This window comes from Megalobrama amblycephala, linkage group LG13, assembly GCF_018812025.1.
Source record: "Megalobrama amblycephala isolate DHTTF-2021 linkage group LG13, ASM1881202v1, whole genome shotgun sequence".
NCBI classification, from domain to species: domain Eukaryota; kingdom Metazoa; phylum Chordata; class Actinopteri; order Cypriniformes; family Xenocyprididae; genus Megalobrama; species Megalobrama amblycephala.
The window spans coordinates 38,644,872-38,661,238 of record NC_063056.1 but is presented as its reverse complement, the minus strand read 5'-3'; the positions used below and the strand labels follow the sequence as shown (position 1 = coordinate 38,661,238).

General features: G+C 39.4%; 2 protein-coding genes across 2 annotated transcripts in view; one reads left to right on the top strand and one right to left on the bottom strand.

The window, feature by feature from the left end:
• iglon5 (IgLON family member 5) overlaps window positions 1-16,367 on the bottom strand; it is a 43,222-nt gene that overhangs the window by 7,997 nt on the left and 18,858 nt on the right. Inside the window, exons 3-5 of the mRNA XM_048152712.1 lie at window positions 13,225-13,356; window positions 8,393-8,513; window positions 8,130-8,270 (exon numbers count right to left, since the gene is read on the bottom strand). Coding sequence (XP_048008669.1) covers window positions 8,130-8,270; window positions 8,393-8,513; window positions 13,225-13,356 — 394 coding nt within the window. The remainder of the gene's footprint in view (window positions 1-8,129; window positions 8,271-8,392; window positions 8,514-13,224; window positions 13,357-16,367) is intronic.
• On the top strand, window positions 1,343-7,228 carry LOC125243228. Its single transcript, XM_048152711.1, has 2 exons — window positions 1,343-2,931; window positions 7,037-7,228. The coding sequence occupies exons 1-2, from the start codon at window positions 2,386-2,388 to the stop codon at window positions 7,106-7,108; spliced, it is 618 nt and encodes a 205-aa protein (XP_048008668.1). The 5' UTR covers window positions 1,343-2,385; the 3' UTR covers window positions 7,109-7,228.

Below are 16,367 nucleotides of genomic sequence, written 5' to 3'. Positions count from 1 at the left end.
AAATTATAGCCAATATTTTCAACCAAAAATAGCAAAATTAAACAAAAGTTTATGAGTTTGACAGCTCAGATGAGAAGGTCTGTTATCTTGACGTATATATATCCGTGCAGCACCAAAGTAAAGTCAAAGGATTAGTTCAGTTTAGAATTCAAATTTCCTGATTTCCTTTCTTTCTTCAGTCGAAAAGAAATGAAGGTTTTTGAGGAAAACATTCCAGGATTTTTCTCCATATAGTGGACTTCAACAGTTACCAACGGGTTGAAGGTCCAAATGTCAGTTTCAGTGCAGCTTCAAAGAGCTCTACATGATCCCAGACGAGGAATAAGAGTCTAATCTAGAGAAACCATCAGTCATTTTTTAAAAAAATACAATTTTATATACTTTTTAACTACAAATGCTCGTCTTGCACTGCTCTGCGATGCGCCACGCATTACGTAATCACATTGGAAAGGTCACGCGTGACGTAGGCGGAAGTACCGCGGTAGGTGAAAAACTCCATCTCATTTTCTCCTCCAACTCCAAAATCATCCGACATCGTTGTTTTACTTTTTTTTTGTAAAGGCCGTTTGACTTAGTCTTTGCACGTTCGTTTTGTAGACACTGGATCAGTACTTCCGCCTACGTCACATGTGACCTTTCCAACGTGATTACGTAATGCGTGGCAGATCGAATAGCAGTGCAAGATGAGCATTTGTGGTTAAAAAGTATATACATTTTATTTTTTTTTAGAAAATGACTGATGGTTTCTCTAGATAAGACTCTTATTCCTCGTCTGGGATCATGTAGAGCTCTTTGAAGCTGCACTGAAACTGACATTTGGACCTTCAACCCGTTGGTAACTGTTGAAGTCCACTATATGGAGAAAAATCCTGGAATGTTTTCCTCAAAAACCTTCATTTCTTTTCGACTGAAGAAAGAAAGACATGAACATCCTGGATGACATGGGGGTGAGTAAATTATCAGGAAATTTGAATTCTGAAGTTAAATAATCCTTTAATTTTAGGCAGTTATTTCACAAACTTCATTATATACACCTTGGAAAAATCCCAAGGTCTAGGGACCTCAATGGTGGGTAAGGCACTGGCTGTAACTGGTCGACCAATCCAGCAGACTGGGCCATCTATCCAATCAGAGCAGAGCAGGCTCTCGTAAAGGAGGGGTTTAGAGAGACTGAGTCCTTGATTGAACCGTTTCAAACACTGTGCTGCAATGTGTATTATGAGAAAATTAAAGTGTTTTTTTGATCTTGAATGCATGTAAATCTATTGTAGTAGACTCCAAAACAAAATTATAAACCTTTAAAATAGCATAATAGGGGCACTTTAAAATACAAGCATGAATGTTACGTCCCGTAGCGTTCTCTCTCTCTCTCTCTCTCTCTCTCTCTCTCCTTCACTGTCACTTGTTACAGGTCCCGTAATTGGATGACGTCGCGGCCAGTCATCGGAGTCTCGCGACATCCCGAGAACCAATGAGACGCTAGTGGGCGCGTATAAAGACCCGGATGCGACACGAGCGCGGGAGAAGCGTTTGCTTTGTTTTGTTTGCTCTCCTGCGTTTGCTGTCGTGTTTTTGCTCTTGTTTAGTTTGATTTGTTTATTGTGTGTTTTCTTCACTTGAAACTGTGTTCATCATGCCCTACTACTGATACTGTGATTATGGCGTGACTCGACTCTTGATTTGTCAGAGTTTGTTCAAGTCCTTCTCCGATACATAGTGATGGGACCAGGTTAGTATGTCACGTGACTTACACCTCGCAACACGTAGAGTAAAGTTGTTTAAACACACTAGTTTAGGAGCGGGTGCCAATTTATGTATTTATGTTTGTTAGTTAGTGTAGATAGCGGTGTTCTACACTGAAGATGTTATTTTCCTTGCTTTCTTTTGATTAGTTTAGAATTTGTTGGGGTTTAGTTAACTTGTTTTGTTTTATTGATTTTTTTTGTTTTAGCACCGCTCTCGTCCCTCGCTTTGTTATCGTTTATTTTACTTTTGTACATAATTTGTAAATAGGTATTTGTTTGTTTTGGATGTATGTTTGGTTCACTGCTTATTGTATCATTGGTGTTTTGTTACATTGAATTATTTTTCCCTTACTAAAAGCAACTACAAATTTAGTTCTTCTCTGCCTGTTTCTTTACTACACACATCACATCTCCTTAATAAATGAGTCCATTCTTTTAACAGCTTTTTAATAGTTAATCTTTTCTCATGTTACGTCTCCATATCCTCTAGACGCCAGGGGGACGTAACATAATTGGGGGCTCGTCCCAAAGCGATGCTGTCTCCTTTGTTAAGGAATAAGGTGTGTGTGGTTACAGGCAGAATTTTGTGTGAATGCAGGTTGAGCAAATTTGGTCTCGTGGCATATGTTGATGAGTTTTGATGGCGTTTAACTTGCAGAGCTTTGTTAATAATCCCTCATTAGAGGTGATTGAGAAGTGCAGAAAAGATGAGTTGTTAATTATAGCTAACCACTTCCAAATTGCGATTCCAAAGCAAACTTTAAAAAAGAAAATTAAAGCTGAATTGATTGACTGCTTAATTGACTCTGGAGTGTTAAGCTTGCCGGTGGTAGACCGAGGGGCAGATCTTGCGGGCATGGAGCAGAATGCTGGGAAGGTAGGTGAAGGTGAGGGCGAGTTAGTCACAGCGGAGGCGGAGGCTACCGTTGGGGCAACTCTTCCACCTTTTGAACCTTTTTCACCAGTCTCTCCCAGGTCAACAGGGGAGGCGCAGTTGAGAGTGCGGATTGAACGGCTCCGTATGGAAGCTCGAGAAAGAGCACAATCCCGCCAAGCAGAACTAGATCTGCGTCTACAGGTGCGCAAGCTCGAAATTGAAGCCGATAAGGAGGTTAAGCTTCGACAGTTGGACATCGAGGCGGCGAAGGCTGCTGCGGTTTCCTCTGTTCCACAGAACTCTTCATCGGTAAGTGACAATTCAGCTAATTCGACTTCAGCCACTTTTGATGTTGGCAAACATATTGCCTTAGTGCCAAGTTTTCGTGAAACGGAAGTGGATAGCTATTTTAACGCTTTCGAAAGAATTGCAACTTCTTTGGGTTGGCCAAAAGAGGTATGGTCATTGTTGTTGCAATGTAAATTAGCTGGGAAAGCTTTAGAAGTTTATTCAACCTTGTCTTTAGAAGACAGTCTTAAGTATGAGGTGGTTAAGCTAGCTGTACTTAAAGCTTATGAATTAGTCCCAGAGGCCTATAGGCAGCAATTTCGTACTCGTAGAAAAAACGCCAGTCAAACGTACGTCGAATTTGCCCGAGACAAGGGAATCCTTTTTGATAGGTGGTGCGCTTCTAGTAAGGTGGATGATTTCACATCGCTTAGAGAGCTTATGCTACTAGAAGATTTTAAACAGTGTCTTCCAGAGAGAATGGTGCTGTATTTGAATGAACAGAAAGTAACAACTTTATCTCAGGCAGCAGTGTTAGCGGATGAGTTTGTGCTCACACACCGAAATGTTTTTCAGCCAGCAAGCATTGAAAAGTCCTTTTTTAGGGTGCCGACGAAAGTTCAGCAACCCAAGTTAAATGGCGAGAAGCCCAAAGAAATGCGGGAGTGTTTTTACTGTCATAAGAAGGGACATGTTATAGCGGATTGTTTGACTCTGAAGCGTAAGCAGCAGACCCAAACAAAAGAGGTTGCATTTGTGAATGCCATTGATCCGGGTGCACATCTTGAACAGATTCAAGGTGAGGTTGACAGTGTTTATGTACCATTTCTTTCTAAAGGTTACGTATCATTATCAGGTAAGGAGGAAGATCAGGTAGAAGTGCGGGTGTTAAGAGACACGGGCGCTGCCCAGTCATTTGTGTGTGCAGATGTTTTGCCTTTTTCAGATCAGACATCAGTTGGATCTAATAGACTCGTACAGAGTTTCAGCATGGAGGTCATGAGAGTCCCGGTTCATCGTATCCATCTGCAGACAGACTTGGTGTCCGGTTTTGTGGAGGTAGGAGTACGCCCTGCTTTACCAGTGAAAGGGGTATCCTTCATTTTGGGTAACGATTTGGCCGGAGGGAAGGTGGTACCTTCACTTGAGGTAGTTGATACTCTGACAGAGCATAGCTCTGATGATTTGGCACAGAAATATCCAAGTGCATTTACTGCTTGCGTCATCACACGTGCTCAATCAAAGAAAGATGGTGGTGTGTCTTTATTTGACTCTTTCTTATGTGCAGATCAAGAGGCTGAGGGAAGTCTTGCAGATGAGTCTCATGTCAGTGATCAGGGGAATGAGGTTGTCGTAAGCGACCCATTAATATTGACGGTAACTCGTGAAAAGCTAATTGAAGCTCAGAAGAATGATATTTCACTTGTGAAATGTTTTAAACTGGCTGAGAAACCTGCACTTAACAATGTCTCATTTTTAGGTGAGAGATGGACTGCTGGTGCGGAAGTGGCATAAAAATAATGCTGTCGAGGATGAGTGGAACGTTGTTTATCAGGTGGTGGTTCCTTCCATTTTTCGTCAACAGGTATTGTCGTTGGCGCACGATCATCTGCTCTCCGGACACTTAGGGGTGACGAAAACATACAATCGTGTTTTACAGCATTTCTTTTGGTACGGTTTGAAGCGTGACGTTGTAAAGTACTGCAAGACTTGTCATGTTTGCCAGTATGCTGGAAAGCCAAACCAGGTGATTCCACCAGCCCCTTTAATTCCAATTCCCGTCATAGGCGAACCTTTTGAACATGTGATTGTGGATTGTGTTGGTCCTTTGCCAAAGACCAAATCTGGTAATCAGTTTTTATTGACTATTATGTGTTCAGCTACCAGATACCCGGAAGCAATTCCACTACGCAAAATCACATCCCGAGCAGTCGTTAAAGTTTTAACAAAGTTTTTTACCACATTTGGTTTACCAAGAATTGTCCAGACTGATCAGGGGACTAATTTTCTGTCTAAGTTGTGTGCTCAAGTTTTTAAGTCACTCAATATTACACATCGCATAGCCAGTGCCTATCACCCAGAAAGTCAGGGGTCCTTGGAGAGGTTCCATCAGACTTTAAAAGCAATGCTTAGGAAATACTGCCTCGAGACAGGGTCCGAGTGGGATGAAGGTGTTCCCTTGCTTTTATTTTCAATTCGTGAAACAGTGCAGGAGTCCCTCAAGTTCAGCCCATCAGAGCTGGTCTTTGGCCATACTGTTAGAGGACCATTGAAAGTCCTAAAAGAGAGGATGTTAGGCATTGAGGACTCTAAGAAAACAAACGTGTTAGACTATGTTAGCAAATTCCGTGATCAACTTCAGAAATCATGTATGCTGGCTCGTGAGACATTGGCTAAAGCTCAAGGCAAGATGAAAATGTGGTATGATAAATCTGCTGTCAACAGATCTTTTGCAGTTGGCGATCAGGTGCTGGTTCTACTTCCCGTTCCAGGGTCTGCATTAACTGCACGGTTTTCAGGGCCTTATGAGATCTTGGAGAAGAGAGGAGAGACAGATTATGTATTGCGTACACCAGATAGGAGACGTCAGAAACGGGTATGTCATATCAATATGTTAAAAGCTTACCATACCAGAGATGACAGGGAGTCACCTAAGGAGAAGGAAGACGATTGTGTCCGTCCAGTAGGTGTGGCATGTGACAAGAGCTCATTTGCTGACGATCAAGACAATGCGGAAGGCTTATTGGAGTTAGATACCCCATTGTTATCTGCTAGATTGTCTAATTCTGAAACCCTAGCCAATCTGTCAAGTTTCTTGGCACATCTTAATACCGATCAGAGGGATGATATCATTAAACTCCTTAGCAATTTTTCTTCTATACTGGGGGACACTCCTACACTAACCAATGTTTTACAGCATGATATCAATGTAGGGGAGGCCCAGCCGATTAAGCAGCATCCTTATAGAGTTAACTTTATTAAAAGAGCTGCAATGAAGAAGGAAACTCAGTATCTATTAGAGAAAGGTTTAGCCAGTCCTAGTCTTAGTGCATGGAGTTCGCCATGTCTTTTGGTACAAAAGTCAGATGGTACCGCACGCTTTTGTACAGACTACCGACGTGTCAATGCTGTAACTGTCCCTGATTGTTTCCCGATGCCACGGATAGAGGACTGTGTTGACAGCGTTGGTTCCGCCAAATTTGTGAGTAAGCTGGATTTGCTCAAGGGATATTGGCAAGTTCCATTAACGCCCAGAGCATCTGAAATTTCAGCTTTTGTAACACCAGATTGTTTTCTTCAGTACAGGGTTATGGCGTTCGGCCTGCGAAATGCCGCAGCCACTTTTCAGAGACTGGTTAATTTGGTTCTTGCTGATGTCCCGAATTGTAACGCTTATCTTGATGATATTGTGGTTTATTCACAGAGTTGGAGTGAGCATGTATCTCTTTTAGAGACTGTGTTCAAGCATTTGCAGGAGGCTTCATTGACTTTGAATTTCTCCAAGTGTGAAATCGGTAAGGCTACAGTGACTTACCTTGGTAAGCAGGTGGGGTATGGTCAAGTACGTCCGGTGATGGCCAAAATTTCAGCGATAAATGACTTTCCAGTACCTAAGACCCGACGTGAGCTACGTAGATTCCTGGGCATGGCCGGTTTCTATCGGTGTTTTTGTCGCAATTTCTCCTCCGTTGCTGCACCATTAACTACTTTACTCAGTCCTTCAGAACATTTTGTCTGGTCAACTGATTGTCAAACAGCATTTGAAAATATTAAAGTGTTGCTGTGTAGTAAGCCTGTTCTGTCTGCTCCAAATTTCTCCTTGGCGTTCAAACTGGAGGTGGATGCGAGTGATTTAGGAGCTGGTGCCGTACTCATACAAGAGGATAAGGATGGAATCGATCACCCGGTCTGTTATTTCTCTAAGAAGTTTAATAGAAGTCAACGGAACTATTCAACGATAGAGAAGGAGGCTTTGGCTTTGCTGTTGGCAATCCAACACTTCGAGGTTTACGTTGGTTCTTCTGTATTTCCTGTGACTGTTTATACAGACCACAACCCTTTAACTTTTATTTCACGTATGCGTAACCAGAACCAAAGGTTGATGAGGTGGTCCCTTATTTTTCAGAACTACAATCTTGAGATCCGGTACAAGAAGGGTACAGATAATGTCGTGGCAGACGCTCTGTCTCGGGTCTAAGGAAGAGTACCTACTGGTATAGGTTGGTTCTATCAAACATGTGTATGTTTGTTTTTTAAGGGTGGGGGTGTTACGTCCCGTAGCGTTCTCTCTCTCTCTCTCTCTCTCTCTCTCTCTCTCTTCACTGTCACTTGTTACAGGTCCCGTAATTGGATGACGTCGCGGCCAGTCATCGGAGTCTCGCGACATCCCGAGAACCAATGAGACGCTAGTGGGCGCGTATAAAGACCCGGATGCGACACGAGCGCGGGAGAAGCGTTTGCTTTGTTTTGTTTGCTCTCCTGCGTTTGCTGTCGTGTTTTTGCTCTTGTTTAGTTTGATTTGTTTATTGTGTGTTTTCTTCACTTGAAACTGTGTTCATCATGCCCTACTACTGATACTGTGATTATGGCGTGACTCGACTCTTGATTTGTCAGAGTTTGTTCAAGTCCTTCTCCGATACATAGTGATGGGACCAGGTTAGTATGTCACGTGACTTACACCTCGCAACACGTAGAGTAAAGTTGTTTAAACACACTAGTTTAGGAGCGGGTGCCAATTTATGTATTTATGTTTGTTAGTTAGTGTAGATAGCGGTGTTCTACACTGAAGATGTTATTTTCCTTGCTTTCTTTTGATTAGTTTAGAATTTGTTGGGGTTTAGTTAACTTGTTTTGTTTTATTGATTTTTTTTGTTTTAGCACCGCTCTCGTCCCTCGCTTTGTTATCGTTTATTTTACTTTTGTACATAATTTGTAAATAGGTATTTGTTTGTTTTGGATGTATGTTTGGTTCACTGCTTATTGTATCATTGGTGTTTTGTTACATTGAATTATTTTTCCCTTACTAAAAGCAACTACAAATTTAGTTCTTCTCTGCCTGTTTCTTTACTACACACATCACATCTCCTTAATAAATGAGTCCATTCTTTTAACAGCTTTTTAATAGTTAATCTTTTCTCATGTTACGTCTCCATATCCTCTAGACGCCAGGGGGACGTAACAATACCAACGCCCAAAAAAACCCGCCCCAAATTCTTAACATGCTGGCATTGGAAGCCCCGAGGCGGTTGGAGGCGAAACAGGTGTAGTTGCCAAAGTGTTTTTCTGTGACGTTGGTGAAGAGCAGCAGGGAACGTGTTTTCTCGTTTTTAATCTTCAGCGTGTTATCGTTCTCGACCGGCCTGAGAAAGAAGTAATACAAAAGATCACACGTTAGGGTAGGTGAGTTGTCACATAACACAGTATGTGCTGCTTCCCATGGTTCACAGCGTCTCTTTCACTCGCTTTGTTGATGTTACCTTACCTTCGGTCATCCCGGTACCATTCGAAGGATGCGGTGGGAACCGCCATAGCTTCACAGCGCAAAATTGCAGTTTTTCCCAGCTGGGCGGGCATGTTCTTTACGTCTGTAATCACTGGTGGATCTAAAGACAAAAACAGACAGTGTACTGAAGTTAAAGTACAAGCACTTGTTATTCAATTAAAGGAATAATTCAACCAAAAATAGGAATTATGTGCTCTACTCAACATCATGTCACTGAAGACTGAAGTAATGAGACATAAATAAGTCATTGTTAATGGTATAAAAATGTTAAACTTTTGCTTATAAATTGATAAAAGTAGAGGAGATTTTCTTATTAAACTGTGATGCACAAACTTTATAAAGTATTGAGGCATGCATTATTATTAATCTAATTCTATTGTACTGTTATTATTATTTATTTATTTTTTATGTCTTATAAAATGTAGTACGTTTTATATAAGTATTTATAAGTATATGATGCAAAACTGCTTACTCCAGTCTTCAGTGTCACATGATCCTTCAGAAATCATTCTAATATGCTGATTATTAATTATCAACTGATTATTATCAATGTTAAAAAAAGTGCTGCTTCATATTTTTGTGTAAAAATCGTGATGCACTTTTCAATACCTTTAAAGGTGCCCTAGAATTAAAAATTGAATTTATATTGGCATAGTCGAATAACAAGAGTTCAGTACATGGAAAAGACATACAGTGAGTCTCAAACTCCATTGTTTCCTCCTTCTTATATAAATCTCATTTGTTTAAAAGACCTCCGAAGAACAGGTTGAATCTCAACATAACACCAACTGTTACGTAACAGTCGGGATCATTAATATGTACGCCCCCAATATTTGCATATGCCAGCTCATGTTCAAGGCATTACACAAGGGCAGCCAGTATTAACGTCTGGATCTGTGCACAGCTGAATCATCAGACTAGGTAAGCAAGCAAGGACAACAGCAAAAAATGGCAGATGGAGCAATAATAACTGACATGATCCATGATTACATGATATTTTTAGTGATATTTGTAAATTGTCTTTCTAAATGTTTCGTTAGCATGTTGCTAATGTACTGTTAAATGTGGTTAAAGTTACCGTCGTTTCTTACTGTATTCACGGAGACAAGAGCCGTCGCTATTTTCATTATTAAACACTTGCAGTCTGTATAATTCATAAACACAACTTCATTCATTATAAATCTCTCCAACAGTGTGTAATGTTAGCTTTAGCCACGGAGCAAAACCTCAAACTCATTCAGAATCAAATGTAAACATCCAAATAAATACTATACTCACATAATACGATGTATGCATGCAGTATGCATGATGAACACTTTGTAAAGATCCATTTTGAGGGTTATATTAGCTGTGTGAACTTTGTTTATGCTGTTTAAGGCAAGCGTGAGCTCCGTGGGTGGGGAGCGTGAGCATTTAAAGGGACCGCAACCTGAATCGGCGCATATTTAATGATGCGGCAAAATAGGCAGTTAAAAAAATTAATTAAAAAAAAAATCTATGGGGTATTTTGAGCTGAAACTTCACAGACACATTCAGGGGACACCTTAGACTTATATTACATCTTGTAAAAAAACGTTAGATGGCACCTTTAAAGTTCAAAAGAACAGCATTTATTTGAAATAGAAATCTTTTGTAACATGTCTTTATTGTCACTTTTGATCAATGAAATGCATCCTTTCTGAATATAAGTATTAAGTTCTTTAAAAATATATAAAAACATCTTACTGACCTCAAACGTCTGAATGGTAGTATATGCACTTTGAAAGTCTACATAAAACTGTAAAAAGTACAAGAAAGAGTTTCTATGGTACTCAAGAGCAGCACAAATTCCCTGAAATAACACTTAACCCTCTACTGTATAGCACTTTGTGTTCATTTCCTTGCCACTATCTCTTTAAGAGAACATTTTTTTTTTTTTTTTTTTGGTAAGATAAGACCTTAGTTTAGCCAATGATGTGCTTTGGTTAAGTCACATGACATGCAATTTTTTTCTGTGGCGCGATTTCTGACAGACTGCCGTCTCTTGTCGGTAGTTGCTGAAAGCAAACTAAAACGTCAGTAACAAACGAGGACCCGTCCATGTCACGTTCACAAAAAAAATGTTAACATCATCTCAGGTAAGTTATGATGACATATTCACCACTCAAAAAAGTTTTTATGAAAAAAGTTTTTGGTAAATCGCTAAAATGTCTGTGTTGCCATATGGAATGACATTATTATAATAGGTTAGCTAGCTAGCAAAGTGTATTGTGTATTGTTAGGGTAAAGAGCACCAAATGTGATGTGTACCTGTGCGTCACCTCTTAAAAAAAATGCTTTTTGAAGTTTCATACAGAAAAAAAGGTGAAGTTTCAAGGATTATGGAGGGTTCATGTTCATAACCTTCCTATCATAAGATTGCGTAATGTTGAATTTTCATGAACTGCAGTGTTTTTGGTTTTATGTCAATGTTTTATGATACATGATGAACAGTATTAGATTTGTCTACATTTGCAATTTAAATAATATTCATGAAAAACGTAATGAAATTCAAAGAATATAAAGCATTATTCAGCAAAAGAGAATGGAATAAATAAAAGCACAAGATGTTGGAGAATATTTATAAGGTGTTGTTTATAATTACTGCTAAAGCTTATAATAGCACCAATTGATTCAATACAAACAACATTTCTGAGGAAAAATATTAACTATATACACTTACACTTATTCTAAGTTATTTCCACTATTGTACATTGTTGCCATATGGCAACATATCATAAAGTACCTTAAAATAATATTTTTTTTCCAAATTTTTTTTTTTTCAATTTTTTTTTTTTTTTTTACAGCACTTCAAGTTAAGCCATTTTAAGAAAAGAAAAAGAGTCAAAAAAAATTTCTATAGATTTATCATAATGCGTGTGGTAGAGGGTTAAATGGTCATGAAACCCTAAAACACATTTTTGAGATGTTAACAGATATGTACAGCTTGCACATCAATGAAAGCAACAATAGCACACATTATGTTTATTATTATGGGAAATGTGGTTATTTTTACATTTTTCAGAGCTATTTCGTTCTTCCGGTTTAAAAAGCAAAGCCAACGTCATGAAAAGTGAGGTATGTGCGTTAATTCTGAGTTGTGATTGGCTGTCGTGGCTAGAGAGTATGCATCTATGTCATCGGTTTCTGAGCTTTTCTCTGCATTATTCATGAGAATGAACTCTGTTAATCCAATCAGTGCGCTGTATTATGCATGAGATCACATTACAGCAGAGAATTCAAATGTCACGAAAGATCATTTCAGCACTGTTCGTTCACCTCTGCTCTGCCTGTTCAGCTTTGTGTTCTGACATGTCGTAAGTGTATGTTTTCCACACAAGTGTTGTTTGCTTTTTCCTCACAATGCGGTCAGAGCTGGAGTTTGACTACGAACACATGGAAAATAGGACTGACAATATTTAATATGTAATGAGAGCAGTTTCTGCGCGGAACGCCGCGATGAGTTTAACAAAACACGGATCACAGTTCATATCCGAAGCGGTGTTTCAAGTTGTTATGGACATATTTCATATAGTCTAGGGCTCCAAACATGAACCAGCACCATGCATGCGCACCTATTTCATCATGTCTTCTTCCAATTAAATATAATATGTGCAAATAAGGACTATACTGTGGTACGTACGTCTGATCATGAACGAGATGAGTGTGTTGTAGATCTGTGTTTTAATGGTTGTTGTCCCTCTCTTCCCACTCTCTATATTCCCACTTTTCCACAGATTTACACACCCATTTCTTGAGTCTTTTTCAAATCTGAGGCAGGGCTTGACATTAACACCCGCCAACCTGCCAAATGTGTGTGAATTTCAGCAGTGGTGTGTAACGCAGTCACTCCTGCCAAGCACTATTTATATATTAATATATATTATATATTATTTTATATGAATTTATACATTTTTCAGTTGTAGTCTTTTAAAAAGGCATCTGAAATAATAAACTAAATGCAATGTAGTATTGTCAAAAATATAGATTTTTTGATGCATATCGACACTGAAATATCTAAAAACGCTTCCAATACTTATTTTCCGCAGAATAAATACACGATGCCAGCTGCTCTTTCTCTCTCTCATCTCTCAGACAGTGAGTTGACACACAAACCCTCCCCCCCTCACTCACTCCTTTCATTTGCTCCAGATGAATATTGTTGGTATTACAGGGCTTGAATTTCGGCGTGGGATTGCATGCATTGCGCATAATTTTACTCATTCTCACACATAAAGCTGTCTCTCAGTGCTAAATTGAGTTGTTTTTTCGCTGCTTATTGCACTTAAACAGTCAAATACACACAAAATGATAATGCCGGCGAGTATTCACGTAAACACAGTCGGTCATGTCTAAAATGAACGTAAACAGTTGAGAAACGAAATGCATGTGTAACAGTATAATGGATCCGTGCATCATGTCTTAAAGTGACAGCGGCCTAATAAACCTGCTGACAAATTATGAGATAATATAAAAAAAATCTATATGGCAGTTTTTCCCCATGGTATCGATGTCAAAAATGTGGCCAGTGAAAATGCTGAGTGGCTAGTAAATTTGCAAAAACCACTAGACACAGCTAAAACAGGGAGCTTTAAGTACAGTAATAAAGTACTATTACTCAAGTTCTTTACAACCCTGTGGAGATGAGAGGAGATGATGAAAAGATAGTTTAATTCTATACACGGCTGACAGCAATTCAATTTATGTTTCCAATAAACCATCACAGAGTGTTCTGAAACAGTCTCAACGATCTCATTAGGATGTGAATGTGTGTTCCTGACGACTCGACTTACAGTTGACTGTGACCTTGACACGGCGTGTGTCTGGCGGCGCCACACCGTTGTTGGTGATGCATTCAAATTCCTCTGCTTGATGCCGCTTGATTTCTGTGATTTCCAGAAATTCGCCCTCGTTCAGGAGACCATCTGTGAAGACAAAAGACGAGAAGGTGATTGAATACACGCTGCTGTGGTGCACAATGTCATACGTGAGTGTAATTGGGTGGGTAGGTGTTGTAAAGCAGGTGCACCAGGAGCATTGTTTCACACTGTCATATTAAATAAGAAAAAGCCTGAGGACACTGAGGGAGAACGACTCTCCTTATTCATCATGTAGTGGATGTTTTTTATCCGAAGCGACTCTCGGTCGGTGTACCACAAGGGACGGGTCTCAAGGAGTAACCGGCTGTTGAATATCTTGCCCTGGAGCGCAATGGTGACACGGGAATTCACTGATTTGAACCCGGCTCTTTAACCACTATTCTACATCCGCTAAAATGACTAAACGATTTAACCATTTCACCCGATCCCAAGTTTATTTCAACAGTGTTCAAGGTGAAGTGTGCCATTCCTGCAAAACGATTTTGTAAGCATATTTTGCTATGCCAAATTGTGCCGACATCATTTTTGGCCAGACTGATAATAATTTTTGGCCAGACAACATAATAACTGATTATGTTGTAGTCAATGTATGCTTTTCCCGTGAGCTTTTTTTTTTTTTTTTTGTGCATCTTTTTGCATAGTAAAATAAAACCTGTAGCTGTAGTTTGCCTTTTTTGCCAAATAATTTCATCAGATAATTATCTTAACCGAGTTTAGCGTTTTGTATATTTTTCTCATATTTTAAATGGTTTAATTGATCTTGTAGGATCGTAAAAAACAAATATATACTTTTGGCCACTACTGTAGATTGCCTAGCTATTACTCAGAAATTCTTAGAAAACTGCATTGCAACTCACTAGAAACTCAAAACACCTTTGCAATAGTCTACAAACATTTATATTTAAAGGGGTCATGAACTGAGAAATCAAGCGCAGATAACAACTCATTGTGCAATGTGCCTAGATAGGTGAAACTCCGCCTCCGCAGAAGAAATCAATGCCTACTTCATCATTGGAACGTTAGCCCCGCCCACTGGTGTGTTAGTGAGATGAGGAGGAGAGAAGAGCGATACAGGACTAAAATAACATTACCTTTCAAAGGATCCTAATGCAGGAATATGGTTATTTATTTTCAGTTGAGCTTTATTTATTTGTATTCGGTACATTTCACTGTGGATTCTTTGGTAAAGCAATCGCATTTCGGTGCAAACAGACTTTTACGATATGGACTCGACAGTAATGCAACAACATGTCAGTAACTGTGTTCATTCTAATGCCTGATCTGATATTAATGATTCATGTACAGTCAGATGATCTTTGTCTGTGTGTCAGTAAATCAAACCAGTGACTAAACGCTCAACTTTACGTTGTTTCTCTTAGTAGGATGAAAATAATCTGTTATTTAAACTGTGATTAAATTATATATAGAAAGCGATCAAAGAACGCTCCCTTTACAATCGCTGGAGCTGTCAATCAAACAGTGTGAGTTTATCAGTGACTAAGTTCTGGACTTGCGCCAAAACTCCCGTTTTATTCAACGAATCTCTTAGTTACATCATGTTTGCACTGTTAGTTATGATGAAAGCATTCGTTAGTGTGCAGAAACTGACAAGATCACTGCTTTCATGATCTCAACAACATGTCTGTGATCGGCTACAATGTTCATCACTGCAACCTTTCATGCCACGATCTAAATATAATACCATAGATTTAAATGTAATGCTATAATCACCACTTTTCACGATTAGTTAACCTTGAGAGCTGTAATAGTAAAAACGTGCTAAAAGAGAGAGTAATACTGAGCTATTTCATATGCAAACATGTCAGCCAATCACAGCAGTGGGCGTTTACACTGAAGTCTCACAGCAGACACGCCCCTTAAAACAGAGCGCTAAAATCAGGGTAAGAAAAATGCCTTTTATTTCTAAATTATAACAAATTTTAATGCAAAAAGCAAACTAACATTATAAGTGCACCCCAGGAAACATTATAAAACAATAAAACTCCCTTCATGACCCCTTTAAATATTTATATTTACATTTATTCACATTATCTAGTATACACTTTTACACTTTCTGTATATCTATATGCTGTGACGTATGAAGCCGACAAATGTGATCTCCAGAGGATGCAACCTTCAAAATGAGACACTGCTTATCTTGATGCTCAGATCCTCTCATAAGACCTTAACAACTACCATGTCTCAATACACAGCCTATATAAAGCCTGCTGTCAAACTCCATACAACCTTCACACTTCACACCTCTCTTCAGAGCTTATGTAACCTTCACACTTCAAAATAAAATTCATGTGATGAACTCTATTTTCCAGTTGTGTTTGCAATTCAGTTTGGTGCCTCAACTGGAGCAGAAATCGCACACTTCACCTTGATTAAAATTAATTTCAACAGAATAAAATTTATTTATTTAACAAGAGCAATGAAAGGAGGAGGCGAGTGACAAACGGTCCGCGGAATAAACTGAAAGGCTTTGATAAGAAACTCATGTCTGCGTCGCCCTCAGATAAACATCACAGAACGTGTGTCGGGTAATGCGTCACTGAGCTTTATTTACCGGCCATTGTGAACTACAAAAAGACTGTCTCGCACCTCCAAGGCACTTCTTTCCCTTTAGCGAGACGAAACAGACAACAACAGAAATCTATAGTTACAGGGACAAAGGTGGATTTGCCTCTGTGTGATGAAAGTGGATGTTATTAGTATAACAATGACAGCGAGAACGGATTCATGCAAGCATACTTTGTTCTTTATAGTCAGACTGCTGACTATTAACAGCACACAAAAATCTCAGTGTCAACCAGAATAATCCACTTCTTAGTAGTGTCTCTCTGGCCTCAGCCAATCACAAAGGCAACCGCACACCTTTTAATTCACAACCACCAGGACTTTATGCCACAAATTCGGCACCTTTTCTAATTGAAGATTATTCCGGGGGATTATTAGCACAGCTACTGAACTGGAGAGGATTATTTGCAGCTGCCGACACCACCCGACTGAGCACACGCTGCGGTTTACAGCAATGTTATTCACTCATTCCA

Excerpts from the sequence above, each read along its gene's own strand:
- LOC125243228 (XM_048152711.1), top strand. The coding sequence starts at position 2,386 with ATGGCGTTTAACTTGCAGAGCTTTGTTAATAATCCCTCATTAGAGGTG. Across the intron at positions 2,932-7,036 it reads TTCCACAGAACTCTTCATCG|AACTACAATCTTGAGATCCG; the intron begins GTAAGTGACAAT and ends CTTATTTTTCAG.